Raw genomic sequence first — 23,292 nt, forward strand, 5'->3', positions numbered from 1 at the left:
CTGCAGAATGCAGGAAATATATGCAAAAACTGCAAACATTACACAACTCAACTTATACAACAAACAAAAACAAAAACATTATTCATATTTTAAATAGGGTGCAGAATCATTGCTTATAAACTTAAAAGTGGAGCCTTTTGAATTATTGAATCAATGTTTAAAAACATAAGTGTTATTTAGTTTGTATTTATTTCCTGCATATAAAGTTTTTCATCTCTTAAAAAATACAAATGGCACATTGGACATGACATTGTTTTATGAATATGGGCCACTGTGAAGAAGATGTCACAGTTTGTACTGCCTCATGGTTTTGTGGCAGGGAACTCTTTTTATTGTCCTTTCTCTGAACAACATTAATGAGTAACCACAAGAAATATATGATGACATGACTAACTATCCCTACTTTGTTGTATACCAAACGAACAGCATAGCAGAGTCAGTGATCCCAGACTAGCAGCTGTGTACAGTAACCATGGAGAAATATAAGCACATTAAGCTGAGTCAGCATTAATTAAAAAATACACGGAAAAGGTAAGTAAATATACATTTACATAAAGTGGAACACCCACAGTTTTACTCCAGGACATAGCAATCTTCGCAAGTATACTACAGCCAGTGACAGAAATACACATCAGCTACTACAAGCTGGCCAACTTGCTGCACACTTTTCATCTGTTCTCTGGGCGTGTCCAGTTTAGTTAAAGATGTCTTGACACAAAGCTCATGATGAGCCTTTGGCTAGAATCAGTGCTTATAGGTTATTGTGCTAAGAGTCAAATTAAAGTCTGATTTTTTAAAATTATTATTATTACTACACTAACTTCATTGCATTTACTGATTTCTTATTTATGCATTTTTTATTTTTGGTTTTGTATTTTCCACTCAGTATTTAAAGTCTGAAATGTTACAGTTAAAATGCAATATCACTTTATTAACAAACAATATATATGTATATATATATTTTTTTTGGATATTTCCCTGATTATTTCCAAAGACTCCTTCTTTCTCTTTTTTAATTAAAATGTATTAATCTTTAACCAGGATATTTTACTCCAGAGAGGTAAACTCTCTTCTTCACAATTAATACTTCTGTAACTTGAGTCTGTCTGAATGGAAGAATAGCCTAAGCCTCCTCCCTAAACAATCCTGTAAATAAAGCTGTAAATAACACAGAGGAGAAAGATAACTTGAAGCAATCAACAGGATATGCATTTATTTACTCAAGGAAGGTCTTAGATCTTGCACTAGATGTTGAGGTATTTGAGGCAAATTGCTGTGTGTGTGTGTGTGTGTGTGTGTGTGTGTGTGTGTGTGTTTCATATAGCTTTTTGCAGTACTTTGCAGTTTCATGGGGGCTTGTTTATAAGAGCACTTTTACTAATCTTATCACTCTAAAATTGAAAAGCATCAAACACATCAACAGTAAAGCTAATGAACTAAACCATGAGATACTAAAAATCTAGGCCATCATATTCTGAAGGATGGCTGTGTTGTAATAGGAAGCCTTGTTTAAACAGAGACTTTGCAGCAGGATCTCCACGTAATGCTAATGCAAGGTCCTGAGTTGCTTATTGACGAAGCCAATTGCATAAATCCCTTCAGGGTTATTAAATAGACTGTTCTATTTTAATTTCGGGTGTAAACAAATGGGTCCTGGTTAAACAGCAAGAACAGGAAAATGTTTTCAGCTAAGGGGATCTAGGATAGGTGAATGGTGAGTAAACCTAATAATACCTAAGGCAGCACTAGTGGAAAGCATATTATACACTACAGATTAATGTATTTTTCTACAGTATATCACATTAGAATTTAAACTTTTAAGGGACAACAAGTCCAAACCTCATATTTGGCCCACGGTCATGTATGACATTTCTACACTTTTAAGCTGCCTTCTACCACGTTTTCTTTTCCTTATTGGACCCTTGTTTGCATGTTATAAAAGGTTTATAATGTGAAAAAAGCTTAATTACTCGGGGCTATTTCCATTTTATGATCAATACAAATAATAATAATAATAATAATGCTTACACATACTTACATGTTATCATGAACATTTGCATAAGTACTATTATACTACAGCTTCTAACCTACTTACTAGTAGTACATATGATGACTGGTGCATACTACTCCTAACCTACATTTTACTATTACTACTTTGATTACAAGCTACCACTGATATTAACCTGCATAGTACCATAATATGATACATATCAAGTAATGTATCATGTAAAAAGTTCAATTACATGCAGACAAAGTATCTTCAGATACTTTAACTCTAGATGTTGTTATGATGGTGATGATGTAGTGATGCTGATTTAAAATGTCCTTAGGCTACTTGATGGCATGGCATTTCTGTTATTTACTTTTTCATTTTTACTTTCACTAAAAGATCAACCTAAATATAAACACCAAATTAAGTAATAATATAATAGTGAAGTGCAAAGCTAAAACAACATGTTAATTGTTGTCTGTAATATAGTTTAAGAAAATACTTTACATACAAAAAGACCATTCAACTAATGAAGTGAGTGAGCTTCATAACATGTATTTTGTGATAGTTTTCAATAGAGATAGATTTAACTGGATCTCTGTGTTATGAAGTGTCTCCTATTTTATGGATACCTTACCTAATATCCAGAAACATAAAATAATCAATGTATTTTAATATTATTCTAATTCTGTTACTTGACCTTATTATGTGATTCTCAATTACCGCTATGCGCGTCGCATTGTAATTAAGGCCGTGTGCGCCGATGCTGCCACCCAGAGGACAGTTTGGGCTACTGCAGGTCTGGGTTTGCATATTACAAACCGGGGGTTGTTGAACATGCAGTTGGTTTTATCCACAAAGCGTTTGTGTTTGATTGATGTCCATATGAATTATAATCGTTATAACAGCTGGAAAACATGCATGTACTGCATTTCACGAAGAGTCCCGCAATTGTAATACAATTAAGAAATGTATATATTCATACTTTACAGTGATACCTTATTTATACATTAACACATGGTTTATAAGTATATATAAATTAATTACTTTTATGTTGCTTATATTGTAGCCTATAATGTATCTTCAGTACGCTAAGAATACACCTTTAAATGTGGTTTATGCGCAATTAACCATTGATGAGCAGGACATTTCTCCTTGCTTGTTTTAGTGAGCTTCAGATAAATAATACATGGAAACTGCTCTGCCACTTTTACACTGTAGTTGTAAGCAGCTATATTTCAGTTCTATGGGCTAGGAGATGTGGATCAACCACATTTGAAATCCTACTAAATACTGAAGTAAATGCTGGAGTTTGTTAGCTCAGTGTCAGTGCGGCCCGGCGGAGCCGCAAAGCGCTTTTCCAGTTGTTAGCAGTTGCTAGGACAGAAGCCTTGCTTGACAACGGTACGTCACTCGCGCAGGCGCGGTAGAGGAGCGCGGTGCGTTCTGGGATTGGGAGACACCGACGTACCGAGCGCTCCGTGATTGCGGGTTTGTGCGCGCAGCGGCTGCTTCGGCTCCTCTCTGAGCTACAGGACGGGCATTTTGGAGATACGGGTGCACGGCCGCTAGCATGAATGGGTCAGTGGTGAAGAAAACACAGGACACCCTGGGCAAAGTGATCAAGAAGCCGCCCCTCACGGAGAAACTGCTCAACAAGCCGCCGTTCAGATACCTGCACGACATATTCACCGAGGTGAGGAGCGGGCGGGCGGGCGGGCGGGGAGCTGCTCTCCCTGGGGTCGTGTTTAAAGTTACGGTAGGTCGGTGCTGAGTGTGATGGGGAAACCAGGTGACTAGTGCAGTAGTGTCCACCGCCACAGAGCAGGGTCTTAAACACGGTGTCAAGTTTAAAAGAGACCCCAGTCCCAGCAATGCGGGTCTGCGGGAAGCCTGGGCTCCGGCAGGCGGGGGGCTGGCAGTGGCGGCGCCGGATCTCAGGGCTGGCCAGCCGGCGTGTTTCGGTTGCTAGGCACGCCTGTCTGCCCAGGTATCCCAAACAAGAGCAGGCCTGGGCAGCCTGGAGCCGGGACAGGGCGCACTGCAGTGCCTGTGGAGTGCATATTGAGTCTGTTTGCTCGTTGTAACATTTTATTTCAATGTTTTTTGTGTGTTTTGTTTTTACTTGACCATTGTAGAGTTTCAGTCAGGTCATGCCCCCTTATTGAGGACACATTTTCCTAATCTCTGTCCTGTCAGGTCATGGTGGCTAAACATACCTGGGTGCTGCTGCAGATTCATATTCTCTTCCTTCGTTGTGACTGTGAACTTGCAGTAGTTATTATTATTATTATTATTTTTTTTTTTTGTATTTTAAAAGTTTAATACATTTTTCACTGTATATGATCTTTAATTGATGAGAGGATGAACACATATTTTGTAACGAGGGAGAGATAATGAAAACAGATCTATCTACTGACTGTATCGCCTCACATTTTGTGTCATTCCAGTAGGCCCTGGCCAAAGATAATGTCAAGACCGATTATGCAAGATCATAATCTGGTCTTTGTTTGAAGGGTCTAAGTATTAAGTTCATTGGAGGTTGTGTTGAGTAAGACGTTTTGTTACATGATCATCTGTTTCACCTTCATTTAACATTTAGTACACAGATGCATTCCAGGTCACTATGGCAGTGATCAGTAGAAACTGATTGATAGATTTGTAGTTAGATAGATAAGAAGTTATTCTTGCTGATGTTTTACTAAAAATGTTTTGAGCTGTTGCTATGAATCTTTGTCTCCAGCTTTGTTGTAGTGGGGTGAGGCTATTAGAGTAATCTCTCCAGTAATGAACCCACAAGGCACGGGTTTAATAATGAAGAACACTAGTTGTGTTAGCTGGGAGTAGCAGGGCCAATCCTCGCTCTCAAATACAGACTGAAGCAAGTCTCAGACAAGATTATGCAGGGAGGTAGAGCCTGGATGAAGAGGATACAAACAGGGTGACATTTCCTCTTGCAAATAGTGTAACCACACTGCCCTCTTTAGTGCCTCAGGCTTTCAGACACATCTGCCAACTGTAAAACACACCTTCAGTAGTGTGTGAGATCCCTCACCAAAGCTTCCTCTTTTAAAGAGATGGAGTTTAAGGGGAATCTAAAACTGTGTTCACGGTACAGTCTCAGTTTACACTCCTCTACATTTTACCAGTGGCACTTGTGTAGACGGCCTAGAATAGATTATAGTGTTGGACAAGTACAAACTAATTATTCATTGCCAATGCTCTATATACAATTGAGGATTATTTTCGTACTGTCGCGTGCCATGCTGACAATGAATTTATGAACACATTTTGAATTTGTACTGTTGAATCAAACGGGAAAAAAAAATGGAAAAAGCTTTTTTGTCACAATCTGGTGAGCTGTGTCCTTTTCATCAAAGCTGTATTTTATAGATTAACTTGTCTTCTAGAACCTGCTCTTTGACAATCAGTCAATTTTCTCCTTTCTGTTTGCACAGGTGATCCGGACCACTGGCTTTATGAAGGGCCTCTTTGTAGAAGCAGAGATGAAATCAGACAATGTGAAGGTAAGGATTGAATAAATTGAATATTTAATACAGGGAGCACCTGTGAACTTGTCACATAAAGTACTAGGTCAGTGTCTTACAATTATTCTCCTGTAAGTGACAAAGGCAGGTTTCCTAACCTCTGCTGTAAGTGAATTAGTCTCAGTTGCACTTGTTCAGAAGAGCTGGTGTTGTGAGGCAACAGAAAGTGAGGAAGGTCAGGGAACGGTCTTTCTCCACACTAAGCAAATGCAAAGCGTATCGTGACTTTCACACCTGATCCAGTTGCTTATTTTTGTAATGCAACAGGTGCAGAGAGCAGTGTGCATTGATGCCCAACATGCATAATATATGAATTCCCAACACTCCTGAAAATGACACAAACATGATTATGATAATTTGCTGGCTGGAGATAAAAGACGAGGCTCGGCACTGAACTCGGAGAGACAAAGCGTTCACAGGCAGATTTCCGACAGTTGTGCTGAATGCATTTGCAAAAAAGTAGTTTTTTTGAAGTCCCGATGGCTTAATTAAAATGTTATTGAGCCCGTCTACATTTTAGAGATGGTGTAGTGTACTATGAGTGGTTAAATGAAAGCATGCTGCGGCAATATTATTAATTTTTTGAAGAATAGAAGAGGAAGAAATCATGTTGTGGTTTTAATATTATGTGTCAGTTCATAATGTTTTGATTTGAGAACATGTTTTGAGATCTGCTTTGTATATTCTTTGAACTTAGCTTTTTCCTACTCAAATTTCATATCAAAAGGGTTTCACATTGCCAATGTAAACCTCAATATATATTTTTAATTCAAAACTATGCCTCCAATGTTGGTTTCCTCCAAACAGCTTGTGTTTCATTGTTTTTGCCGGTCTGCTTTTGCAGGATAAAGACGCTAAGATCACATTTCTTCAGAAGGTGATAGATGTAGTTATCATGGTGACGGGTGAGCCGCTGTCAGTTAAACCAGCGCGGATTGTGGCCGGACACGAACCAGAGAAAACCAATGAGCTGCTTCAGGCATTAGGAAGGTGCTGCCTCAATAAAGTAAGTGTGAATCACCTCCTGAAGGAAAAATACATAATTTAAGTATTAAATGATTAGTTGCTTGGACTAGAACATATCATAGCTCTTTTGCTGTAGTATGTAGTCCTTTGTAATACATTTATCTAAAAATAGTACATATATAATATTACATTACACATTATAGGGTGTTACTGTAAATGTGTTGTGAAAAGCCTTCTGTCCTCTCCTGCTTGGTTTCAATTCCTTTGGGCCAGTATTCCCAATTCTGAGGCTTGTTTACCTGTGACTTCCATTTTCAAAGCTAATTGGGTATCTGAAAGTAGCAAACTCAATATGTATAACAAATTGAGTCCCATTGCATAGAAGTTGTACAATGTTGGATTCACTGTGATATTGGTATATCAAATTTAAACTGTTATAGTCTAATTAGGCCCAAATCTGGCTAAATAAACTCATGGTAAAATTTTGAAAGCAGTTATTGCCTCGTAGTTTCCTTTAATCGTACCCCTTTGGCACTATATTAAGACACCACATCTGTAAGATTAGCAGAGTATATTATTTCTGTATTCTGTGTTGTTAACCTGTATCTCTTACTGTGGCAACTATCTGTATATCAGAGCTCCTTGGAAGCTAGCGCTGTGTATGAAATATGCATATATATTTTTTCTTTTAAGCATACTTTGAGAATTAAAACCTGACATACGCCAGCTTTTTAAATATCTCCATGGATTTATTTTGTCCTCCCTTACCAGCTGTCCGGTGAGGATGCGGTGAAGCGGGTTCTGGCGGGAGAAAAGCCAGACCTCAAAGGAAAGCCCACCACCTCGAAGTCACAGGATAAGGAGAACCGAGAGAGCAAGGAAGACGACAAGAAGCGCCACAGGGCTAAGGAGGTAAAAGAGTTCTATGTTTTTTGTGTAGCTCTGTAAAATGTGTTTTTAGCCTTTCAAAAGGTCAGAACAAGCCATTCTGTGTCTAATGTCAAAATCTTTCCATTTGAGAGAATATTAATGGTATGGTATGTATGTTTACGTCAGGAGAAGAAGGACGCTGAAATCAAAGACCGCAGCACCAGCAGAGACCGAAAAGACCCGGACCTGCCAAAAGAGCAAGATGGCAGAAAGACTGAGAAAGATCGACACAGGGAGGAGAAAGGGCGGGAGCGCGAGAGGACGAAAGATCGGGACAGAGAGAAGGACAAGAGTCGGGACAGGGAAAAAGACAAGGGCAGAGAAAAGGACAGAGACAAAGCCAAGGAGCGCGATCCTCAGAGAGAGAAAGACAGAGAGAAACGGAGGGAGCGCCCCAAGGACTCAGAGGAAAAAACAAGAGAACCTGAGAAAGCAGAGAAAAGGGTGAATTTACAATCAATTAACATTGTCCTTAAAATCAAGTACTGGCCAGTGCAAACCATATTTTTAATCCATAGAAGGGTGACTTTATACAGTATATACGGCTGTGAGAATAAATCACATTTATTGGAATTGGAATTTGTTTCAGATCATAAAATGGCATTCCAAGGTTTGAAAAGAAAAGCTAGGAGTTCAAATTACACATTTGTTTTATGCCCTTTTAAGTTTTGGCATGAATGTAGGGTTAAAATATGAGTTCTGAACAAGGTCTTTTCTGTATTCTTTTTATTTGTAGTCAAGGGCGGCAGATGAGACACGAAACAGAAAACCCTCTGAGCAATCCATAAAATCAATCAAAGATGAGGTGAGCTATGTGACCCCTTTGTCCCCAGTGTATATGGGATGTTCAAATGTGTGTGTTAATTTGAGAGTGAAGAATGGATGCGCAAACACTTGTGATTTCAGTGTCTGAGAAATATGACTTCAGTTTGGTCAATCCAGATGATAGTGTTACGTTTAATTCACTGAAAACAAATGGCAGCTTTTAAACTTTGAATAAAAGTACAAGAGCAGGGACAGGATCTTGTTGTATAAGTAATTGCAGCACTCATTTAAACCTCATGAAATCTATTATACAATTATAGATTTTTCCATTATACTGGCCCCTAAGCCACTCAGTTCAGCCTTGTCTGTCGTTACCAGGGTATTTATCTAAGATTAGCTGTTAATGCCCCTGATTTATATGACTGTTTGTCTCTGTTCTTGTTTGCTGCTTTGTTTATTCTCCAAGTATCCTTCAATAATATGAGCGAAAATGTACATTTGGATGTGCTAAATTATGTCTCTAGTATTCTCCCTTTGAGCTAAACCTGTACATTTCACTCCTCCCCAGTCTGAAGACGACGATGAGGTATTGCCCATGCACACCTCAGTTAGTTTTAGTATTGGTGTTTAGCTGTATCCCCTTTATACTGCATTTTATACAACTTTCTTTTTATAAATGCTAGATTAGGTTTGCAACATTCAGATTACCCAGATCACACTGTGGTACTGGAAATATTATTGAATAGACGTTTCTGTTGTATTGTGCAATTCCCAGCATGTAAGTTGCCTTCATAGTGAAAGTCGTGTGGTGCTGTGTAACTCCTAGATCCCTTGTTCAGCACATAATTCTGTTATCCTTTTGTGTGCTCATCTTTTAATTCAGTAATACAATATGTAATACTCTTGTAATACAGGAATGCTTTAGACCCTAATGGTCTTCCACTTCACACATTCTTTGCTCTGGGTTGTGTTTTCTGTATTTTACTGGCATGATTTGTTATGGAAAGTAACAGCAGTTCAGGATACCCAAGGACACTGTACAAAAAGTCAGAGCAAAACATAATAAGGAAACAAACAACATAAAATATAGGTAGGAGAAGCAGAAGAAAAATGTGTTAGTGTATAGGCTGCATATTATTGATGCAAAAGTGAGCAACAATGTCTATATATATATATATATATATATATATATATATATATATATATATATATATATATATATATAAATCAACAATGTCTTATATATCTGTCTTTGAAGCCTCCACAAGTCCTTGACACTGAGGTATTGGGCCCTTTAATATTGCTTGGGTATATGTAGTCCACATTAGAGTGATTAGTGCTTCTGCTTATTGAAGTGTGATTTTTATTTATGCTTTGCTTTGTGCATATATGCTACTGTACTTAGGGCTGGATCAAATCAATACTTTCAGCCACTTTGATTGCAAAATACAAGATATTGTGATTAATAAATATCAGAAAGTGTCTTCTAAAAATACTTTAAACCGTGATAGAGTATTGATAGATTGATACTTTGCAATTCAAATTCAATTTGATCTGTTCCAGCCCTAAGTCTACTCTGTCATACATTAGGCCTATATATGATAGATTGAATTCTAACATCAGTGAAGTTGAGGACGCTGCTTTCTATGTAGGATAGAGTTTCAATGTGGAACAGCGCTTTTGTATCTTCATTACAGTTACATATACAGTGCTACAATAGTAACCAATAAAATATTTATTCCCACAGAGTATTTTTATATACTGACAATGTATTAAACTTTGGCTGCATTTTTGAGTCCTGCCAAATGTTTATAGTGAGGGCTTTATGGATGAGTGAAATTCATTATTTTTTCCCTCCTGTAAGCCTGCAGAGGTCTTTGAGCAGGTATTTAATATACCTTTTACATGTGTCTACTGTATGTCACGTACATGTTTTAGTCTGCACATGATCTGTACTATTGCTGTTCAAAGTAGTACCATTATCTCAATGGTGAATTCTTGATTTCTGGAAAATAATTCACTGATACTTGTTTTTGAATGTGGTAGATATTACTTTTTATTTTTGAATGTTTTTGGCTTTTAGATTTTCATTTCCATGGGTTTATTTTGATATTATTATGTGCTTTTTTAAGAATGTGTTGAAGCCTTCTCTGAGCACGTAAATTAAGTTTATTTGTGTGGTAGAATTTATACTCATGTACAAAAAATGTACCCGTTATCAGATTATATCCTGTTTTAATAGGTCACACAATAGAAACAGCCATGGATTATTCAGTGGGTTTAAGTACTTTATCTTTCTCTTTCTCTAATCATGCATTTCAACACGTAATTAATTTTGTCATTCTTCTCTGAAGCCTTCAGTGAAACCTGAGACAGAGGTATTTTCAGTATTCAAAACTGTGTATGCTGATGTGTCTTGTCATCACTGTATATGTGCTTGATATATTTTTAGCAAGATAAACTTGTTAATGAAGAAATAGAGTATTCTCCATTGTTAACTGTATTTACAGTCACTGGAGATGAAAATTGATCCAAATGAAAGGAAATCAGTTAATTGGATCCTTGCTTGAAGACTCCTGCATTCTGCATTCAGTCTTAAATAAAGAGTGGCCTGTCTTTTAATGATAACCATAGGGCTTATATACCCCAAGGATGTATTTGTTCTCCAGAGCAAGTTTGAGAGTCTTTGGTGTCTATTGATGCTCTGCTCCTATGACAATCACCCAGGTACAGATTTCCAAGTGTAATACTTTATTTTTTTTACAGGTTCAGAGTCCTGCAAGAATACCTCGACCTTCTTCTGCCAAGGGACAGAGGAGAATGCCCAATCCCGGAGGGCAAGGTATCATCTCTCAACTAGGTCTTTTACAAATTCTTTTTTTGTGTGTGGTTTCTATCTTCTACTATGCATAATATATTTAATTACAGTTAAATCTGAACCAGAATACACACATTGTGTCTGTTAGTTCAGTAAAAAAGTATTAATTTCATACCAATATGTATTTTTTTGTTTAAACTAAGAGTATGTATTTTTATCTTTTCCTCTCTTCACTTCCAGATGGATCAGACAGTGAAGCAGGTGAGTCATTTTTACTTTGCAGATTTGAATATCATTTGTGTCCGTTAGATGGCACTGTGGTAACGCAGAACTCAGAACTAATCCTAATTGTTTTTATACCTAAAATGCACCTATATGGGCCTTACTTGATTCACTATTGGGCAGAAATGCTTCACAGTTCTTAAAATAGCTACTACCGGTATTGATAATAGAATACATTGTGTTAGATACACGTTTTATCAAACTGATATTGCCCATATCATTTTGTATAGATGTAGAAACCCCTTCTGCCGAGAGGTCTGCCCCTTTGGAGAACGGTGATGTCACTGATGGGCTGCCTCCTCACGCCACACAGAGGTCAGATGTCATCTTACTTTAGTTTTTTTTCTCACAGGCAACTTTAGCCCAGGAGGGGGTAGGCCTTGATAAAGGAGATTGCTGTGGCTTCAGGGCAGCACTCCAGTTTGTTGCAATTAGTTGTAATGATCCTAAAAACCCTCCTGTGCTGAAATTTTGCAAGTATGGTCAATTTCACTTCAATCGTATCAAGAAAACAGCATGAGAGTGTTGGCTTGAACAGGGTACGCGCTGGCTGTTTCAAATTCTTGTTTCGTGCCTCCGGGGATCTGGTTTGGAGCTGTGGTGGAATTCATTGATGAAAATCTCTCGCTTTTTAAGAACCACAAACCCTCCAGTGCAGAAAGCTGCCTTGACTTTTTGTGGAAAAAATCTATAATCACAATGTAGTTGGTTAAATTGCTTCTTAGATGTTATATTTACATTTCAACAGCTGTTCTATATGATTTGCTTTCACTTCACACTATTTACAATACAAGATTTATGATATGCTTTGTTACCATATCTCTTTACAATTTGAAATAATGCATATTGGCTGTTTTTTAAGTCGGGTAGTATTTTTGTGAATACAGTTTCAGTTGAGTCAGCCAGTACAAACTGCTGAATATCTGTTTCTGCCAAGGCCGTTCAACACACAACACATCTGTAGTACTTGGAGAATGTTTTGATAAAGCATTGGTCACATTTTACCATAGTTGCGTTTTTTTGCCTGTAGTTTTTTTTCAAGCTCAGTACAATCTTAATCATTTTGATTTCAAACATCCTACTGTTGTGTGTGAAAATATCCCCATCTCTCATAGTAATTTCTGCTAAATTGTGTAATTTGTCCCTTCATCATATACAGCAGGGTGATTTTTATGATGTAGTTTATTTCATACTGCCTCCATCTCAAACGTTATTATTTGCAGTGACTGCGTTTGCTAGCAGATGTGTGGGGGTAGTGGGTAGTGTCAGTAATCCCTGTGATCCCGTTCTCTGTGGCAGCAGGAGAATACCCAGGCCCAGCAGTGCCCGACCGGCCCCGCCCAGGGTCAAGCGGCAGGACAGCACAGACATGCCCTCTGTAGAAAGGTGAGATAGTGGTACAGGTGTCTGCATGACACAGAGGACCACTTTTGGTTCATTTTACATCAATAAATCCTTTAATTAACATTGTGAAGAAACCTAATTTTAAGTAGCCCTTAATGGGGAACAAATGGTGGTGTTTGAAATAGTGTCCACACCCAGAAGTCTTCCAGTTTCCAGCTACACTTGTAAACAGCTTTTTATTATTATTTTGTGATAATTTTCAACGACAATCTATTGTGACAGTATGGCCTCTAACCCTTTTCATCAGTAGGCTTGGCAGTGGAAAGCCTGCGTCAGCTGTGATCGTAGAGGGGAAAAAGCTCTCTGATGATGAGGAAGATGATGATGAACAGTTTGTGGTAGAAGAAGCCATGCTGCTCCCCCCTGACATGCCTGAATTGGAAATGGTCAGTCCATCGTAGTGAAGTAGCACAGTCACAAGTTATTGCAAACTACACATATTCCAAAAATGCTCAGCTTGATTGTGGGATACATTCTACATTATTTCACTTGGTTATAAATTGAAGTACCCATACGAACAAGGACATCTATAAGATTTTCCCCTTGCTGACATATGAGTCACAGTTGTGTCCGTCTGTTGTATCTGTCTGATGTGGAAGTGATACCACCTGCAGCAGTGCATTGCAGGGTGGAGAACAGCAGACCATCTCGTAAGCAGTTCAAAAGTTCAGACCTGTCTTATTTTGCGCATTTAAATTCTTCTCAGAAATGATTTATATCAGAGATGATACGCAGGATTATGGGAAGGAAACCAGCAAACCGCTCAGTGTCAATAATTGTAGCGTTCACCCACATAATGGAGGCTATAGTGTGGTTATGGGAATATGCAGCTTTTGTTTTGAACCTTTGCTTCCAGATGAAGCGTTTTGGTGTTGCATTTCAGTGGTTTGATCAATTTGGCCGTTTTTATTGTATACTGAACTTGGTCTCGTTTGATTTTGGTTTATTTATATATATTTCTTACATCTCACTTTTTGATATTTCATTTTTTCCCATTTCAAACTACACTTTTATTTTATTCTTTACTAGGAGCCTTCTGTGGAGCTGAAAGGTGATGACAAACATGGTAAGTTGTACTTAAGGTTTCTGTAACACTATTCACCGGCCGGGCCAAGAGTCTGATCTCTTAATAACTGGAATCATTAATTAAACCCAGAATTGCATCATTGTTTCAGAGCCAGTTGCAGTTACATAAAATACATTCTATGATATACTGTAAGTCAGTTCTGTTTTCTTTCAATAAAGTGTGTCATTTTAGGTCTGGGTCTCAGCTTAGTTTTAAGCTATTTGTTTGCCGTTTCAGTGTCAACTTTTTCAGAAACATCAGCGCAAGTGGTCAGTCTAAAGGCCTTGAACAGCTATAAAGATCTTGTACTGACTTTTTATTTTAGAAATGAATACTATCTTAAGTTTAAAAATGTCTGACCCTCACTTTTTATTTAATGTATTTATTAATCTGGCATTTCAGGTGTGCTTGTGAAAAAGATTTTAGAGACCAAGAAAGATTATGAAACCTCGGTATCTACCCCAAAGACAAAGGACCAGGTAAAACATACATTTATTTTGCATTAAAATACCTGTGGACTAACACATGTAAATTTATACAATTAAACATCTTTCAACATTAACCTTTATCTGAACTATTTGCCTTTTTGGATTTGTCCAATTTGCTAAATTTAACAAAAAGCTCCATCCTCTGTACAGAAAATAAAGCAGTCCGTTCTCTTCAAAGATGTGAGCACCAAGATTATTAATACAGACATATTTTGTCATGTTAAAATAAAAGGGCTTGTTTTGTTTTTTCACTAGGTGGCACTGCAGTTATATTAAAACGTATACATTTTGGAATATACGTATAAGCCTTTAATTGAGTGTGTACTGTCAAATTAATGTGACTTTATTTAAGTACTTAAATTAAACTACTGAGATGTTTTCATGCTAACTACATGGTTTTTGGAAAAGTATATACCTTGGGAATGCTTTTTATGTATAAAAGCTATGGCCTCCTATCTGGCACAATGTAAAATGGGAAATATACAGTGGAAATCTAAATAAGTTAAACCAGACACGTGTATTTATTGAGATGCTTTAATACATTAATTTTATTTTTGTATATGTAGGTATGATTTTAAATGTGAATTATAGTTACCAGGTGATTTGTTAAGGTTATTACTGTATTTTAAATGTCTTCAATGCAGTAATATCTTTTAACCAAATCTCAGGAATTGTAAATCACTGCAGTTTTTCTATTTAATTTGCATCTTTCAAATGCAGAGGGTAACAGGTACATGTTCCCATGAATATTTAACTGTGGAAAATTATTAGGATCGCATAGAGTACTGATGTGGATTTCATAGCCAACAGCAGAAACAGAGTAAAGGTGAGAATAATAAGAAAAAGATGCATAAAAGTAAGGCATCAGAGGACCTGCATTAAAGTATTAAATAAAACCCAATATAAACAGTGAACAGATCTGATTACTTTTCGTATAACGGGAGATTCATATTTGACCTCCATTTCTATGTATACATTTCTTACACTCCCATCTGCTTTTCCAGCGCCCAAGTTTCTTTTTTTTTCTCCTTTGGCCAGTGAAAGCCTCTCCAGTCAATATTTTCATAATGATTCAGCTTGGACTGCGCTTGTTCATGCCCTGCTGGTATATGTTGCCTGTTTTGGGTGGTCCTCCTTAATTGACCAGGCCTTCTGCTCACAGCTGTCTTCCGAGTGGTTCTCTCTGATGGATGCTGTATTTTGTACTGTCGTTCATGCAGAAAAACTATTTCATTACTCTGCCACATGGTTTCCAAGAAAGTTTTGTGCGCTCTTGACAAACTGGACTAATCTGTTTAGGTTCTGGCATTCAGGCATCCTTCTTTTATAAATACTGTACTCAACATTTTCTGCGAAAAGCCAAATGTGCCTTTCAATACTAGGCCTGCCCTGGGTTGCAACAAGAGTGAAACAAAGTAATAGAAAACATGATCATAATTGATTTCTATTACTTTTAGGCTCTCGTGGTTAGTGCACATTTCTTCATTTCATGTATTCTTTATATATAGGGATTCCATGAAGGCATTGAGATCCACTTAATATTTTTGTGAACAAATGTTTTTTTGTTGTTGACAGAAACATAAACAAATGAGAGATTCTGTGGTCACAAACATTCTAGCAACTTCCAGAGCTTTATGGACTGATTTGTTGTATACCCCCCCAACACATGAACACACATTGTTGTATTACTTCCTAATTAAACTCAATATCTTCATCATATGTTCCAAGGAATGCTGTCAACATTTGCATTCACAGGATCTGTTTATTACATTGATTCCACAGTTTTTACTGGTCATGATCTTAGCAAATTGACTCTCCAGCCAGCCAAACAGGCCAGTTTTCTTGGTGCTGGTTTATGTAGCCACCCGTTTCCCCTTCCCCATTTCAGATGTGCTTCGTCAGCTGTCTAACAAGGACTCTAATGATTTCCTTCCTGACTTGAAAAGGTTGAGGGTCAGTGTAATAAATACATATAAAAAAATCTTTCTTCTTCTTTTTCTCTCTCTCTCATACATTGAAGTTTTACAATGTAAATGCCAAGCAGCATTTTAAGAGACTCATGCAGCTGGAGTGAAAATTGAGATGTTTTGTTTTATTTTGTTTTTTGTTTCATTAAAAAATGAACACTTGAGCCCCCCAGTGGATAATGGGAACAGCAAAAAAACTGTTTATTGCTTTATTTCTGCCATAGTTGGCAGTGGTGGAGAACAGCACTGCCTTGGGCTGTAAGAAAATTGATAGTTCATGTATAATTCATTCTCTGAAGCTTTCTAATTCACAGGCAGATTTAATATACCCCGAACATCCTGCACATTCCCATCCAAGTGATTTTCTTAAACCCTTTTGTAATTGGGTAAAAACACATTTACTATGGTGTTCTTCTTTTAGCTAAAGTACTTCATACCTTTAAAGTATGTATTGCTTAATGCTTTTAAATAGTGAAGTTGAAAGCTTATTGATGGACTTACTTGTCTAATGTCTTTATCCAAAGCCTTTCTCTACAACATTTATTTATAGAATTATGTGGTACTTCAAAAGTGACATGGTGTTGAGCTGTGATGCAGATGCAGTCCTGATGTTTCCAGGTGTGTACTTCCACCTGAGAGGTGGGGGGCAAAACAGCAGAGTGTTCTGACTGACACAAGAGGTAGTAAAGCAAGGGGATGTAAAACAAGATAGAAGTGGAGGTGATAGAGAGATAAGGTACTGGAAATAGTAGGCATGGGGTAATGGAGATGGCACTAAACATGGACAATAATTTCAATTTGGTTGTGAGCAAACAGAGGTAGTTGGTGAGTAGTCTGAGATGTATTCTTACTGATAACATCAAGATGTTTTGTGTTAGGACTCTAGCTAGACCAAATGCAGAACATAACAGTGTTCCCTCCCTGGTGTGAGGCAAGAGTTAGGGTAGTCAAAGAACGGATTTGCAAAGAAGGATTGCAGTTAATGTTATTTTGAAGATCTAATGTCCAATTAGAGTAAAAGCTGAGTTTGTATTTCTATACATCTGCAAAAACTATGGTAATATTATCAAACTTTAAGTTGTCTATCAGATAAATAAATGGTGGATTGGATCAACTTTTTTCCTCCCCAATGGCAACAATGCTGATTTCCATCATTCACCACAGGGTGAGACGCTGAAGAATTTAGTGTATATTTTAGGAGTGACCTCCTACATGACCCCCCAGATCACTTGTATATTATTCTAAGATACATTTGGAGGGCGTCTTTTTATTTAGTTGGCCTTGGCCTCTCAAAGCAGCTGCGTTTTCATAAGCAGACTATTTTTTTTCTTCCCCCCTCTTCTTCTTTCTCCTTTTTTTTTTACACCATGAAATTATGGTGAAGCTTTTCAATGAATAAATAAACCCTGTTGTGCAAATGAACCGCTGTTGAGTGAAAGTGATGTCAGAGAGAGGCCAGCATCTATGAGGAAAGAAACCTGCACAAAAATAAATAATTCTGACTAAAAGATGTCGGAGTCCAGGTCCTCAAGACCATTCTTCTTTTTTTAAGTCATGAAGGTGTATTTCTCCAGTTTTACAATCGCCAGTTTTCAACAGTGGAGGCCTAATGTGAGCTGAGACGTAGTTAATAAGTGATTCTCATCTTTCTTCACATGCTTACAGTAATGGCACTGCTGTTGAATCCCTTGGAAAATGTGCAGATCTCCATATCCTTAGCACTATGTTGGAGCTGGTGACACCCTGCTCCTCTTTCTCAGATTCCTCTGCCATTTGTATGATCTGGCAGGGTGCCGTGGTCTCTGTCTATGAAGGAGACCTCAAAGGTGCACTCATAAAGAATGCAGAATAAAGAATCCTGACCTTGAACTGCTCAAAACTCCACTTGGAACTCACAAATACACTGGAAGCATTAAATATGCAAATGAAAAAAGCAGACTCGGCCTGAGTTGACGGTTGCTGCTGCCCTGTAAAGCCTAGAGCAACAGTAGGAGCCTTGATTGCTTTTGCTTGGCAATGAAATGGAATACAGCTCTGCAAGGGTAATAAACCATGTCTTAAGTTCACATCACAGACACAATTGTATGGGCATTATCCTTCGAATGATACTTGCCTGGATTTTACAGTGAGTACATTTAAATGTGGAGCTAATTAAGTCATTTTTATGATCATCTTATTTAGTACACCCTAGAGTGTAATTTGTAAAATACCAATAGATTTTAATACAGTAAGATTAGAGATTCGATTGGCTGCAATTTGACTTTAAATCGTGTTTTTTGTTTTTTAAAACTTAGTATTTTTTTTTAATCCGCAAACCTGTTATGCCGGTCATATGGTACTTTGAATACATTTCCATCCATTATTTTAACCAGTCTGTAGAGCACACATTCTTCTGATTTTTCCACTCAGCAAATCAGTCACAAAGGAGAAGCACAGATGCACTCATACTGTGTTAATCAGGAATGTATATGCTGTCTTTGTAATTGTCCCAATATTATTGATATGAGAGTCATGCGATGATAATACATTGTCAGTCCCCACCCTGAAAAGCCTTAAGAGTTTTTTGATTGAGAAGGTTCTGGGAGCCACCTGCTGTTAAAACACAAACCCAGGGCGCTTCAATCACACACTGAGGTAATGGGAAAAGCAGACTCCATCGACTGCTCTCAAAACAAATATTTTTTTTGGTTCCTCGTGAAAAAGCGGAAAAATAAGGCCGCTTAGGGCTTGTAGATCTTGACAGAGCCCCTATAAACGATTGATTTATGTTGGTCAAGACTGAGAGTGGCAGTTTTTTGGGGATGAGGTGTAGGATGATAGTAAACAGACCGAATCTGCCCGGTTTCCGTACTTTATGTACAGTAGGTGAATGTTCTGTGTAGTATTTAGTTAGGCGGGTGTTTAGGAGCTTGGAAAAACCACCCACATTGCTTATAACCATTAGCTGTTTGAACCCTTTCTCATTTCAAGACATAAAAATATGATACAAAGGTAGCATAATGAAAATTCCACTCATTTCCTGTTATAAAACATTAAAGAGACCTATATAGGTCTCTCTGTATGCTGCTTTGCAGAACCACAGGAAGCTGTACTCATGGCTTCATTAGAACAGCAATATGTGAGATATAGACGCTAAAGAAGTATGTTCCATGCTGGAATTCTCATCACTTGAACACGTTGAAATTGCCTTCCTGAATCCTGAAGACTTTTATAATGGCCATTCTAAATCATTAGCACGTACAAGAACCATACGCTGACTGGTATATTTCCAGCAGTTACCGTAATGCAAGTGTCCATTCTGATCAAATTTGACGTAGAGTTTATATGCACAGATTGAATATGAAAGCGAAGGTAGGCTGTAGGTTGAATAATTCCATTACATGAAGCAGGTGCTGTGAAGTATAGTCTCGGTGGGAGGGAAACGTGTTGGCCCAAGACTTCAATTTTAAGACATACGTGTGTAAAATTTGTTACTGAATATTGTAGTAGAATAACGTTCACTGATACAGCCTGTTAGTTAAGTAAATAAATACGAGTCTGGGCAAGCATTGTGTATGTGTGCGTTCCACTGCAGGCACAGAGTATGAGGCTGCAGTTGGCTGCGGTCCACACACAGCCTGCAAACACAGCTGAGTAAACATCAGGGGCCTTGTGTGCCCAGGGAGGCCATCGGATACCGGGCTGACGGGTGACTGGAGCAAAGTAGCCTGCTAACCAGACACATTAAGGGATGGATTGTGTGTCTTCAGTTCTAAATAGGATATTGGTTAAATTAGTTAAACAGAGTGAAATCCCTTCAGTTGTGTTTGGTGTGTTACATTTTGGGCATTTCTATTTTAATTTAGAAGATTATCATTGCAGGCCTGGAGATTGTCCAAAATGCATTGTGGAGAAATAAGTTGAACTTTTAATTGCCCGCCTACAATACACATCTACATAAATATGAACTTAAGTGTTCCTTAGCCCACTTACTCCTTGGAAGAAAACCTGTCATCTTCTGGTATATCATTGCATTTCTTCTGGAGAGTCTCACTGAAGCCGCTTCTCTCTCTGTGTTCAGGACTCGCTGGTGTCAGAGGCGGCAAGGAGGAAAGAGCGGGACCTGGTGTCCAGGGACATCGAGAAGCTGCGCTCCTCCATCCAGACTGTGTGCCGCAGCGCCCTGCCCCTAGGCAAGATCATGGACTACATACAAGAGGACATGGACTCCATGCAGAACGAGCTGCAGATGTGGCGCCGGGAGAACAAGGAGCACGCACGGGCGCTGCTGCAGGAGCAGAGGTGGGGCCAGAGCTTGGTTCAAGCTCCTCTGGGTTATGTTAGTTGCATTAGAAATGATCTGCTATATTCAGGGCTGTCCTGAGGCAATATTGTCAGACATGCACATCCTGTTCAATTCATATAGTACAGTGGAGTGCAGAGGTGTCGAGAGCCGGAGCAAGGAAAATTTTGCCTGTTCTTCACTCAGACTTTTGCTCAAAGCCTCAAACGAGACGGTTTCTATTGTCACCTGTGGGGACCCTAAATTGGTTCCGTAACCTTAAATGTCCTAAGCTTAATGGCACTTGAACAGATGGTGTTTTTTTGTCTTGTCTTTTCATTTAGAATAACAGACAGCGCTGTGGAGCCCCTAAAGGCTGAACTGGTGGAGTTGGATCAGCTCATCAAGGAACAGCAAGACAAGATCTGTGCTGTGAAGGCCAACATCCTGAAGAACGAGGACAAGATCCAAAAGATGGTGTCCAGCATCAACTTCTCTTCCAGGACTTGAGGACCACAGCCAAAAAAAAAAGACTTCACATTAGGCAAAGCATAAGTAAAAAGCACTGATAAAAAGGAAAGGCTATTTTTATACAGTATAATGTATTTTTATAACTCGGGGATCCATACTCTTCTGCATGCGGATCACTCTGAAAGCACTTTTCTTCAGTTCAGCTGCCGTGTGCAGATGTGGGCTGTTTTACCCAATTATATATCCCCTGCCCCTTTCTGTTGAAGGTGCCTTCTATGGAAATGCATTACTGGCTTCCACCCAATAACTCCCCAGTCATGTGATTACAGAGTTCAGATCTGGCGAGTTGTCATGGTTTTTCTCACTTTGTTTTCAGCATTGTCAGAGTTGCTCTTTATACTCTGTTAACTGCGTTCATATCCATATTCTTGACTTACGCCTGGAAAATCATGTTCGTAAAAACTCCTTCACTTTATATTTGCAAAGATTCATCCACCCGTGTCAGTAATTATTTGTTATCCGTGATTTATAACTTCTAGTACTGCAAAAGCAATAGATGCAGAAGTTGCATCTCAGTTCTTTTCGTTTGAGAGAACCATCATGCCAAAACATGCCCCGCCGATGTCCTTTTCTTTATCTGAATTTTATCTGCACCACTGCACTTTGACTTGAACAATTAACCTCAAAGTTCGGAAAATGAAGTGCACATGGAACTGCACCTGTATGGTAAAAAAACACTTCATTAAATAGTTGGTGCAAATGTTCTTTTTTTTTTATAAGGAGAAGAGCAAAAACAGATGGGTTGCAAAATCACAAATCTGGAGCTGTGCAATTACATAAGTTTTGACCTGAGCAGTTGAGAGTTGTTGTTTAAAGGCTTCCACATGTAATAATGTTTTTAAGCCGACTGTACTTTATTTTTTGTATTAGTAGACATGATTGTAAAATATTTATACCAGTCCAGTTCTGCTTTAAAAAAGAACTTTCCACAGAACAAGCACATTTCTCAACACATTTCTGTAATCTGTGATCTGCTCTGCTGTGCAAAATGCTTTTGGTGTTTAGTCTCAGCTTGTTAATCAAGAAGCATCCTAATGAACTCTGATTCTTAAAATGTAAAGACCAGTATGTCCCCAAAAAAACAATAAGTGTGTGCATACAGAGTGTCATGATTTGACATCCAGGTAGCAATACACATCCAGCTACGTTCACAGAGAGGAATTCTTGCAGAAGCCACTGAATCTAGTTAATCTTAACTCTGTTCGTCAGACTTAAAAGTAGAATATTTAATATTTCTGTCAAGTTAAAAATACAGTTCTACAGTATTCAACTGGACACATTTTCTTCTGCTTTATAGTGCTTGCTATGCTAAGAAGAAAAGTTGCACGTTTGTATGTCACAAATAATCTTTGTTGCATTACATGTGTATCAGCTTTACATCATATTATATGTAGGTTTCAGATATTTAATGTTATCATATTGCATTTAATATTTATCCAAATTCACCAGTATTATTAGACATTACATATTCTTTAAAGCAGGTGTTGAATTGTAAACTCAGATATTCCACGTGCAAAGCACCAGTACAGCTTAATCGACTGAAAGAAATGTTTTCTGTACATTTAACCTCTATATGGCTTTTACATTAGCCATTCATTCAAAGGAATCATTTAAGGTTAAACAAAAAGGGACCCTTTACACTGTAATCTGTTTGTTTCATACCCACTGTTGTATATTATGTATATTTTGAGTCTGTAACATAGTTCACAAATAATTATAATTTTTGTAGTGGAGTGGAATAAATGGTAAAATTTAAGCACACGTTTGACTCTCATTGCCAAACAATCAATACATGTTGGTTTGCCTGCTTTCACTTGAAATTCTGCTGCAGTGCCCCAGTACATTATAGTCTTGTGTGTCTGCTGCCGTTGCTGTCTTTCTCCCAGTATTATAGATGTTGGTAAACCTCACTACTACTGCTTGTATAACAAATCACTGGCTGACCTCCAGTGTGTATATGTGACACGATGAAGATGGATTCAGAAGTCAGAAGTGAGGAAACCAATTTAGTTGTTTCAGCCGGTACAGATTCTTATTAACTTGAGTGGTTTTGGGGGGTGGTGGGTGGGGGTTTGCTTAAAGAAAAATTAAGAAAACAAACAAAGGAAAAATCACCTTTTTGTTGGCACACTACACTCCCCTAGCTTCAGTGGACTGGAAATAAAATGAAAAACATAAAAAACAAGCATCAGTCTGGTCTACTTCATGGAGAAGCACATGAGGTGAATACAAAAATAAATAAAGGTATAAACAGAATGTTATACTTGAACGGTACG

At 38.0% G+C, this 23,292-nt stretch overlaps 1 protein-coding gene across 7 annotated transcripts; it reads left to right on the forward strand.

Moving 5' to 3' along the window:
* The first annotated feature begins 3,437 nt into the window (after positions 1–3,437).
* On the forward strand, positions 3,438–22,772 carry traf3ip1 (TNF receptor-associated factor 3 interacting protein 1). Of its 7 annotated transcripts, none has more exons than XM_066687822.1 (19): positions 3,438–3,686; positions 5,449–5,517; positions 6,383–6,544; positions 7,276–7,416; positions 7,561–7,878; positions 8,171–8,239; positions 8,768–8,785; positions 9,458–9,481; positions 10,064–10,084; positions 10,554–10,577; positions 10,966–11,059; positions 11,258–11,278; positions 11,530–11,614; positions 12,599–12,685; positions 12,951–13,089; positions 13,733–13,769; positions 14,172–14,248; positions 20,285–20,505; positions 20,830–22,772. In XM_066687822.1, the coding sequence occupies exons 1-19, from the start codon at positions 3,564–3,566 to the stop codon at positions 20,993–20,995; spliced, it is 1,896 nt and encodes a 631-aa protein (XP_066543919.1). In that variant the 5' UTR covers positions 3,438–3,563; the 3' UTR covers positions 20,996–22,772. The 7 variants fall into 7 exon arrangements, with proteins under 7 accessions (XP_066543919.1, XP_066543921.1, XP_066543920.1 ...); XM_066687824.1 differs by having other exon boundaries at positions 12,954–13,089; XM_066687823.1 differs by having other exon boundaries at positions 12,602–12,685.
* The last annotated feature ends 520 nt before the right edge of the window (positions 22,773–23,292 follow it).

This window comes from Amia ocellicauda, chromosome 16 (assembly GCF_036373705.1).
Source record: "Amia ocellicauda isolate fAmiCal2 chromosome 16, fAmiCal2.hap1, whole genome shotgun sequence".
NCBI lineage: Eukaryota > Metazoa > Chordata > Actinopteri > Amiiformes > Amiidae > Amia > Amia ocellicauda.